This window comes from Etheostoma cragini, chromosome 13, assembly GCF_013103735.1.
Source record: "Etheostoma cragini isolate CJK2018 chromosome 13, CSU_Ecrag_1.0, whole genome shotgun sequence".
NCBI lineage: Eukaryota > Metazoa > Chordata > Actinopteri > Perciformes > Percidae > Etheostoma > Etheostoma cragini.
In genome coordinates, this window is record NC_048419.1 from 13,779,354 (window position 1) to 13,789,983 (window position 10,630).

Below are 10,630 nucleotides of genomic sequence, written 5' to 3' on the forward strand. Positions count from 1 at the left end.
ACAGGAATCTATACTCTCAATGTTTATAAAATCCTGAAAGAAAAATAAATCCTCTTTTTTGGATATAAATGCAGGAGGTTATTTAAAATGCTGGTAACCTAGAATAATATAGGATATTAAAGTAATATGTTCTTTTTTTGTAATGCATTGCCAAATAGGGCCTTTGGATAGTCAGCCTTACTAGTCTCAACCCAAAATATTAAGATATAACGTACTGACGGTATTTCTTTGTAGAAAGTAGAGATGCAGAATGTAACAGTGGACTTTCCCTCATTTCACTTCAACCTCTGTGGATATTCAAAAATGAGAGACCAATTTACTCTGGAAAACTGGATTAAATTCTATTGTTTCAGAACAGCTCTTTTTGTAGAGAATCAATCATGTTTATCAATATTTATGGTGTCTGTAAAATGAGTTAAATTGAATAAATGAATAAATAAAGAACAGATAGGGAAAAGAAATTATAGAAATTAAATAAATGTAAGCATTTATATTGCAATTCTACTGCTGACAAAATAAACAAATTCATACAAATAGCAAAGTTACATATATGTCAATTATAAAGTTTAGATAATGTGCCTTGAAATAAATTAAGTAACTTCAAACCCTTTTTTAGATACATAATTAATAAAATGATGTTCACTAACAGGTGTGGTTAAGGAGATAACAATGGTAATATCAGTGGTCAAAGTATAACTAGGAAAGGAAATGGAAAATTTGGAATGATGGAAAGAAGAAATGGCTTCATTGGGATTCCGTAACTGGTGTTGGAGACTCATGACTAAGTGACACCTGACTGATGGCATCACATGTGTGTTTAGCAATATTACAGATTTTCATGATAAGCAAGATGCGCCCTAAAAGGACTGTAAGCAGGCTGTAAACTGTTGGACTGAATACAATAACAAAAAATAAAACAATAATTCCCTTAAATTAATCATTTATGGTATTATGTTTGGTTACCACAGCCTTCAGTGCAGATTCAAGTATCTGGTTACTGTTAAAGCTGTACTTTGTAATATTTAACAACTATCCTGTTAATTTAGTCTTTCTATGACCATAACACTTTTGATATTTGGATAACATAGTGCACTCACACTTTATCAGACTTTCCAGCCTCTTTTGATTGTGACATAAATATATGATGATTGTTACTAACTGGCCTTCAACTATAGGATAGCATGTCTAGCTGTCAATGTTTATCTTTACATTATTTTGTACACCTCAAGTATTTCTATTCCATTTCCTGAAAGGCACGGCATCGCACAGAATAGAGAACAGCAACAGCTAAAACAACCAGCAGTTTACTGACAAATCATAAAACAGGTGCAAATACAAAAAAGGGCAAAACAGACAAAAGGACCAAGGGCAAAAAAAACATTATGTCTATTACTCTCAACTGTCTCTTAGCGGACTGAGGTGTACAGTAAATGAGGTAAAATTACAGTTTTCACTATGTTGCAAAGCATTAATGAAGAACAGACATTTCATATCTTAAGTCCATATATCAATAAACAAATGTATGTTGTCAAAAAAATCCGCATACAGTTCATATGGTCAAATACTGTGATAAACGCATTAGCAGGGCGACATCGTTTCAAAGAAATTTGTAAACATATGAAATGGGAATCACAGTAAACTGCTGACAGCCACAAGTGTGTGTTCACTGAAACACACACCTAAACTGCAAAATGCCAGTTTTTGTGTCACTTCCACCCTTGACACAGCACGAGGATTACAAATATTCATGGGGTGCCCACTTCAAAATATGACGGCCCCATACAGCTCAACTAACAATGTCATGTCATAATACAATATTCAATTCAGGACAATCAATCAGTATCATGTCTCACCACGCATGTCTGTTTCACTGAGACTGGACATGAAATACTACATGAGGATAGTGTCAATTCATTACATGATTTCATGTACACTTTTTCAATTTCATTTCTATAGTTCATTATTCACTAATAAATGTCAATAAACTTGATTAAAAACAGCCAAGTCCAGCTAACATTGAAACCAGTAAGGGTCTACTTGTAAAACCTAAACACTTAGACAACTGATATTTACAACTGTTCACTATGAATAATATAGGAAATATGCTATCTCCGCCAAACACTATTTCAACTGTAGTCACAATAGTGTTTCTTGTAGTAGTACATCATTCTTCTGGCTGTAACATATACATTATTGAAACTCTTCAACCTTTCCTGTGATCTTCAGGGTTCAAACGTGTCAACTGCTGAAGGGTGGGGCGGGGTGTACGATAAGGGTTGATGTGTAAGTTTACTCAATGTTTCAAAGTGTATTGTCGGGTTTCACTGCCAACCCAGCTGTGGGTGCAGGCCTGGTTGGAGGGGAAAGGGGTTTCCTGGGCCTGGAGGGTAGTTGGTGAAACTGTTGGGCTGAGGAGGAAAGCTCTCCAAAGCAGATGTGGGATGAGCCTGGAACAAGACAAAGAAAAGCAGTGTTTGGGTATTTTGGTAGCAGGGAGGCTTTATCAAACTGACATTTAAATGTCTTTACTCTGCCAGAGTACAGCATGTGTGTGTGTGTGTGTGTGTGTGTGTTTGTGTGTGTGTGTGTGTGTGCGTGTGCGTGTCTACCTGCAGCAGAGCAGACTGCATGGTCGGGTTGTGGAGGCCGCCGAGGGTAGCAGGGGAAGCAGAGGGAGAGAAGCCTGGTACCCCAGGGAAGGACAACAAGCCAGGGAACCCACTACTTCCTGGAGGCTGGAGTCCAGTGCTCAACCTTTAACACAGAAAACACACGTTATTTGAATTATAATAATGTTTATATTTTTCATAGTTACTATGTTACAACTCCCCATGTATGAATAACAAAAAAGTACAACTAGCTTGCTTAAGTTAATAGCTCTTACAAGAAGGACACAACCTCTTGAGTGTATAAAATGCCAGCAAAAGGTGAGGCTTGTGCTTGACACTTGTTCACTGACAAGATAACTAACTAAATATATGGCTGACAAGAATCACCTAGTAGCAAACTGCCAAAGAACAACACTAACCAAAGTCTAGGCCAGACACTCCAGAGTAGTACAAGTGGACTTTGCAGTGGACAAGTGGCAGGTACAATATTTCCACTTCTAGTGGAAAATCGATGTAAATGATTTATGACGCCCTTTTTCCAGCCATTTTACACGCGAGTGGAAATCAATATCATATGTTCAAATTACTAACTACGGTGGTTACTAGAAATGGAAGAAAAAAATAGGACTATGGTAACATCCAGCAAAAATGGCATACACAGACCTACAGTACATTAAAACAGAGTAGGTGCTATGGTCTTTTCATGTAGGCTAAATTAAATAATATCAGGAGATCAATTTAAAATCATTAGATTCATTTTTGATTATCCATATAACAAGGTTTCTGTATACTGGCCAGTTAAAATGTTCGAAGCTCACATACCCAGGCTGGAAGTTGGAGCTGAAAGCAGACGCAAAGCCTGGCAAAACTGGCGAGGATGACGGAACTCCAGCGGCAGCTGCGGCTGCGGCTGCTGCTGCCTGCAGTGGTGCCACCGATGCTACTGAGGATGAAGAGGCTACTGGCAGTCCCATGAATGAAGACAACACAGGGCTCCCAGCACCGTGCCCTCCTGAAACTCCCAACCCCGCGAAGGCAGAGGGGCTAGGACCAGGCGCAAGGCCTTGAAATATAGAGGGGGCAGAGGTGAGGCCCAGACCGAAAGGGGAGGCTCCACCTGGGCCAGCGTTGGGGGCCAGGCCTGGGTAGATTGAGGTTGGTGGATGGTTAGAAATGTTAGTAGTGGGAGGCATTGAGGGCATGGATGAAGCCATCGAGGAAGGAGGGAGTGATGAAGAAAGGGAGGAAAAGGGGGATAGGCAAGGATAATGAGAGGCTGCTGGGCTGGAGGAAAGAGCTTGGAAGCCGCTGAGGGCAACGGGACTAGAGAGAGAGACTTGAGGAGAACCTGAGGGGTGTGACAGACCCAAAGAACGAGCCAAGGCGGCCTGGGCAGAACCTGGAACCACAAGAGAGCTGAGAGATGGTGTGCCAGAGCGAGAGGTGCCCTTGAAAGCAGAGGGCACAGGGCTGTTACTGCCACTGTTACTACCCCCAGTGTGTCTGTTGAGGACTCCAGCTGCCGCCATGGCAGCCTGAATTTGTGCAGAATGAGCTGGGGAGAGTTTGGGACTGGGGCCTGGGGTGGAACAACTTGGTATAACAGGAGTGGATGGTCCAGAGGGGGTGTAACTTCGGATTACTGACCCAGAGGGGTTACCTGCTTGTGGGTGTATGCCAGGGTGAGTCGGACCTGCCTGGTGGTCTGTGGACTGGGAAAAAATCCTCTGCTGAGTTGAGCCCATGGAGTTCGTCTGAGATAAGGGGTCTGGGCCGCTGCGGGAGGTGGCAGGGGTGCCTGGTCGGGAAACAGCATGGAAGGGGGAAGGGGAAAAGCCCCCGCTGCCGGGGACAGGAGTTCCACAAGGGGTGCCTGAAGGGGTGTGGGCTTTAATGACAGATGAGGGTGTAGGTGTAGCATGGCCACTGGAGGTCTGTGGACCAGCTTTTATCACAGATGGGGATGGAGCAGGGGAAGGAGAGGGGGCATTAGGGTTGTGAGAGGGAACCATGCCAGGGAAAACTGGTGTTATAGGGGTTGTGGGAGGAGGGTGAGCAGGAGAAGCCTGGGGTGGGACAGGGGTAGAAGGTGTGGACCCATGAGGAATGAGGAGGGGCCCGCTGTTGACTCCAGGTGTGGTGTTCTGCAGATTGCCGGGTCTGGCGTAACCTGGAGAGAGAAAACAGATCAGAGTTGGTGAAAAAGGTCATCTAAAATGAAGACTGCTAATACATGACATGATGTTACAATCAACAAAGAAAATAAAAAAATGAATTCATTTAAACAGTACCACATAGTTGCAAACTTTCTGATCACTAGTTTTTGTTGAAAACAAATTCTAATCCAGGAAACAGACAGAATAAGTTAAAACCCAACACCCCAAACTATTGTAAAAGAAGCAATACACTCACATTTATAAAAAACAAAAAAGAGAGAGAGAGAGAGAAGAGACACAGCAAGGAGGAATAGTCAGAGAGCATCCCTGCAAGCAACTTATTACATGGAAATTCTAAACATTCTCAAGATTGGAATATGTCTTCTTTTTAACCTTTGGGGAAATGTTTAAATAACATATTTTGCTTGGTAACCTTAATGTAACTTTCATCACATAGTGTGCTTATCTCACATTTGTCAATTTAATGCACCTTGAGACAATTTATGAGTATGACCACATATCTCCCCTAAGGCCCTCAAAGATGCGTTTCAACTGTGAAAACTGATGAGACAGTGCATTTGAAGAAGAAAAAAAAAAAAACATTAACCTAAGCGATGCATGTTAAATGCTAGCACACAGCATGAAAAAAAAACCTTAATGACATTAGTTTGAAGCTATTTCCAGTCCAGGCAACCAAACACCTGTCCTCACAATTCACCAAAGCACAGGCCTACTTCTACACCGATTGACCAGAAAACAGAAAATACCTGCAATGCAAGACAACAGCCTAGCAAAAGAAATATGTGTGTCTGTTTGTGTGTTGCTACCATTCTGGCGTGTTTTATTGTACTGTATAACATTGACAAGTATTGAAATGGATTTTTTTCCCATTGTCTACTTCAACTATACATATTTGGAGAAGAACATATTCTGGATTATATCAAAAGCAACAGAAATGTGGTTGCGTCGGATGCAATCTAATACAGCAACACCCCCCTAAAATTATTGCAGAATTTAATTGACATCTCTCCAACACTCCTAAATTAAAAGAATACCATACACAGCTGTGTTTGATTGCACTAAAATATAAGGGGGATGTATGTTTCTGGTCACTCAGTGTATTCCAGAAGTAAGAAGCACATTCTTCACCTGATAAGGCCTTAAACTTGAGAAGCGCAGGTAAGCAGCATGCCAGGTAGTTAGGCAGCAAGCTTCAAGCAGCGTCTATTTGCTGTCACACACACGAGCTTCCATCGAATCATACCTGCTACTTTGTGGGTGGAGTTGTAGGGGGGAGGGGGCACACTGGTTGTAATAACCCCTCCCACCGAAACAAGGCCTGCGTTGTTGTACGCACCTGAGTAGCAGTTGCAAATATTAACAGCATCCACCACACACATAAACACACAAATGTAAGAATCACCCACAACGCATCCCACTATTAACTACACCTCAAACAATACCAGATGGCAGTAAAAAAAACAAAAAAAACATGCCTTATTGTACCCAAAACTAAATTCCTCAATTGACTGAGAACCTTTCATCTTCCATATTGGTTTTCTTTTTATTGGCATGTCGTAAACAGTGTTGGATCACAGGGCAGGGGGGGTAAGGTAGGAAAAAGTGTGTGTAAGTGGTTTGATTCTTACTTGGTGCGATGGTGGCGTGGGGTCGGCAAGGTGGTATAGGGTAGGGCACAGGCCGATGAGGGTTGTAGGTTGAGGGAAACTAGAAAAGAATAAAACATATATAGTATATACAGTATATATATACAAAAAACACTTAACAGATGAGCAAATTCTATGTAATTCTGACAGTTTTCAAAGGCAATATACGGCAACTAACAGGTTAATTACATCAAGGATAAGAGTGAAAGCCAAAAAGAAAAATCAGGAAGCTAAAACAACTGCTCTGGATGGACACTTGAAAGTCCAACGAATGAGGCCTATTTATGTAGCAGATGGTGGTCGGTTTTATATAATGGTCCTATATTCCAAGATGGTTATTTATGAATAGCATAAGTCAATATTGTGTAGCCTCATCAGACATCATAACAGTTACAGTATATAGAAATAGCTGGAGTACAGTGAAAGTCCATTTCTATGCTTTGTATCTAAATGTGAAGGATGACCGTTGTGAGTGTGTGTTCTTACTCATATGTGACTCATTTGTTTCTGTATGACCTACTATTATTCTGCTAAAGCCTTTACTTCAGTCAGTTTAGCAATCTAACCGCGGTCAATCATTAATTTATATTACATGGCTTGGCATGTAGGTTAAAGTTTTTAATCGCTCTTTATGTAATTAGCCATGTAAAGCCTCGTCACTCTGTTAACAGGTTTATCTGGGGCGATCCTGGCACTGTTCTATTGTCCTAGTCAGTGTTTCCCATTCTAGTGCTTACAGGTTTGAATGGTCCAATAATACGAGCAGAAATTCCTTTCCCCTCAAGATTGTTAGAAGTGTCCTCTTTCTTCTCGCCTTCTTTCTTCACTGGAGGGATTCCCTGTGATCACAAAGAAAATACATTAAAATACATGGTCAGGTTTATTTAGGCAGAAAAAAACAAACAAAAAAAAACATGTAGCTGTCAACTTTAAACAAAATCACAAGACAAAGAAATCAATCAGATTATATTCTGTTCATTAATGGACTGAGACATAGAGGTGGAACAATTAGTGACCCACATTAAAAATAAATTAATACTAAAATCTACATCCTTATGTCTATCTTTAGGTGATGGTTCAGGAAAGCTCAACACAAACCATGAACATACTTACAGGGAATGTGCCACTGACCAGACTGGGTCTGCCTTTAGGGTATGGATTTCCTGGTATCATACCACAGGAGGAGATCATGGCTACAGGAGCCTTGCAGCCAACCTTACATACCTAGTGACACAGAAGTAGTATTAGTTTAGAAACTGTTTGATTGATTAAAAATATTATAATTATTAAGTTTGTCAACAAAGTTTGTTCTAAAAGCTAATTTTCAATCACATTATTATCTTTAAGGTGCATCTATCGCTTAGTCCCTGTATCTCGCAAAGTGGCATTTGTTCCCTGGAGCTATGGCTCCCAAGGTGATTCCACAAGGTCTTTTGATACCAAGACATAAGAGTAGCAGACAGTGTACCTGTGCTAACCTACCTATAACACAAACAACACCATGAAGTTGGACTTTTAAAGGTGAACTTACTTGCTCTAGTATCCTGCGAGCCCGCTTCTTCTCAGACAAGTGTATGCGAAACAGATCCTCCACAGGACGATAATTTTGAGCATCTGAAATGTTCCTGTATGGGAACAGAAATCAAACAAGTAATGCGTTAGCTGAACCAAAAATGCTGAAGTTACAACATGTGGCATGTAAAAGTGCATTTTCAAGATGTACTCACAAAGCTATTAGTTCCAGGACAACCAGTCTGTCCTTTGAGAAAGTAAAGCAATTCAGGATATTTGCAACTTTGGTTGTAGGGATTGCAACCATTTTCTGAAAGCAACAGAAGGAGAAACATATTTAACCCTTTTAAGGTGCTCGGGCCTGTGGGACCCGTTTTCAATGTTTGCTGAAAGAAAAATTATGCTATTTATAATTTCTGAAACTTAATGGCCTTGGCTCATTTTCTGTAACGAACATAAAAAAATAACTTATTTTCAATGACTCACAGAGTACATCCCCCCCCCTACACATAACTATTACATATGAGGTAGTTGGGTCTACTGGACCTGAGTGTAATAATTGTGTAATAATTGTAGGTGTTATGAAACTTAACTGGTTCCTCCTCTTAGCTGGCCCTGCTGTTTGTGTGTGTGTGTGTGTGTGTGTGTGTGTGTGTGTGTGTGTGTGTGTGTGTGTGTGTGTGTGTGTGTGTGTCTGAGCGTAGGTGTCTGTGTGCGGGAATGTTGTCTTTCTGCATCTGCTATTCACACACAAAGTTACACAATTGTTACATTTTAAGCACTTTCACCTGTTCTGATTAAGTTCTATGAAATAAGCACCAATTATGATCAAAAATAATATCATATGATCATACATGTGATCTCACAGGGGAAAATGCAAATAGGAACCATAAATGAGACATATTATATATGTATATATCTCATTATTATATTAATGTTTATTGTATTACCAATACATACATTGGTAACTGAGCTAAAGTAAACATCTGCATTTTTACATACATTCTTATGGTTGTAAAAAAGCCTAATAATGTGGTGGGTCCACCAGACCGGGAAACATTGGCTGTGTTACAAAAATATGAACACCACACAAGGATTAACTAACACTTTAAAACACACCAATGATAGAGAGAGAGCAGCCATCTGAGACAAAATGATAACTTTTTTAAGTATCACTAATGTTGATGTTGTAGTTTTTAATTTAATTAAAGCTATTTTTGAAAACATATTTATCAATGCAAACTATTAACTTTGATGCCAGTCACTTAAAACACATATTACTCACATGCTGCAGAGCTTTAACTGCTTTGATCTGTGGCTCTGCCCATGAGAAATACTTCAGTATCTCCGTCACCTGCAGATGGACAACACGGTGTTACAACTTGCAATAACACTAAAGATGGACCGCTGGAAGTAGTATGAAAGACCATGACAATTTTGACTACCAACTTTAGTTGTTACACAACGTGTAACGTGTTACACAACAATATGTGTCTACACATATGTGTATTTGCAATTGTCATGCAAGACAAATAAATCCTATCCTCAGCAAGCATTGATTGAATTAAATAACACACAAGATCCATGTCCTTAAGAATTCAATTCTAACCATAGGCAGCATCTGTTATCAGTTAAGTTAATAACAATATACTATCAGATTGTAATATGAGCAATAGGGACGCATTTGGGGACTATATGTTTTAATTTAATGACCGTTGAAGAGCTTTGTTGCATAAACCCTGTCTATCTACTGTGGTCAAAAACAGCACGTGGTGAGCTAGAGATTCTGCGGACTTTCTCACAGCGGATCCACTCAGAGGTAAACTAAATAAAATGAAAGTGTTGCTGGTTGTACAGGTACCTGTTCACTGGAGAAATATCCATGCACCTGCTCTATGGCTTTGATCCGCTGATCGGTCAGCACGCACTGAAACACAGCATAAACAATTACTAAACCCCGAAGTTTAGACGATTGAATCGGACAAAACATTTGGGATTAGGCACTCATTACCTTTCTTATCTCATCCAAGACAATATCAAATGATTTCTTGTCCATGTTTGTTAGTTTAAACAAACGTTCGCCTCGTGTCAATACAAACAGGTAATATACCACGAAGTTGGTTAGTGCACTTTTAACAATACAGAAAAGGTGATTTAAGATACAATGCACTCGGTTGACTAAGTCTAAATACTATGTTGTTGACCCAACGTTACTAATTGAAATTCATAATGCTTCGAAAGCAAAAGTATTTCATATTCGCAGTAAATCATTAGCTATGTAATAAAGCTGCATGGTCTTTACAGTCCTTGTATACAATACAACTTTCCGCCCATGAACAATGACTTCCAAACAAGAGAAGCTGTGTCTGCAGTGCAAAACCTGTCTGCACCAGATTTATCCGCAGCTAACAACAAGCTAGCCAGCTACAGCTACGCTCAATTCTGAGCACAGCTCAACAAAAAGACACTAGGAAATGCAAAGAAAATAGTTGTACATCGTTTCATTCAAGTTAATATTAAATCCAGTCATAGCTAAAATTACGATAGAGACTGGAAAATGTAAAAAACAATCATACAGATTCTCAAAATAACGTGCTGGGAAAGATAGCAGTATTGCTAGCTTCCACTGACAGCTAGCGCTAGTAACGTCAACACCGAAAAGGACCCCTCTGAGGAAGCCTGTCAG

General features: G+C 40.0%; 1 protein-coding gene across 2 annotated transcripts; it reads right to left on the reverse strand.

The window, feature by feature from the left end:
* Positions 1 to 1,288: 1,288 nt before the first annotated feature.
* On the reverse strand, positions 1,289 to 10,595 carry proser1 (proline and serine rich 1). 2 transcript variants are annotated; one of them, XM_034891063.1, is made up of 12 exons: positions 9,956 to 10,595; positions 9,806 to 9,871; positions 9,230 to 9,298; positions 8,160 to 8,254; positions 7,964 to 8,057; positions 7,546 to 7,656; positions 7,170 to 7,271; positions 6,415 to 6,493; positions 6,030 to 6,122; positions 3,432 to 4,779; positions 2,610 to 2,754; positions 1,289 to 2,447 (listed from the first exon to the last, which is right to left on the reverse strand). In XM_034891063.1, exons 1-12 carry the CDS (start codon positions 9,998 to 10,000, stop codon positions 2,322 to 2,324), a joined length of 2,373 nt encoding a protein of 790 aa, XP_034746954.1. In that variant the 5' UTR covers positions 10,001 to 10,595; the 3' UTR covers positions 1,289 to 2,321. The 2 variants fall into 2 exon arrangements, with proteins under 2 accessions (XP_034746954.1, XP_034746955.1); XM_034891064.1 differs by lacking the exon at positions 6,030 to 6,122 and having other exon boundaries at positions 9,956 to 10,594.
* Between the last annotated feature and the right edge of the window lie 35 nt (positions 10,596 to 10,630).

Excerpts from the sequence above, each read along its gene's own strand:
- proser1 (XM_034891063.1), bottom strand. The coding sequence starts at position 10,000 with ATGGACAAGAAATCATTTGATATTGTCTTGGATGAGATAAGAAAG. Across the intron at positions 7,272-7,545 it reads TGGTCAGTGGCACATTCCCT|GGAATCCCTCCAGTGAAGAA; the intron begins GTAAGTATGTTC and ends TTGTGATCACAG. Across the intron at positions 6,123-6,414 it reads CCACGCCACCATCGCACCAA|GTGCGTACAACAACGCAGGC; the intron begins GTAAGAATCAAA and ends ACTGCTACTCAG.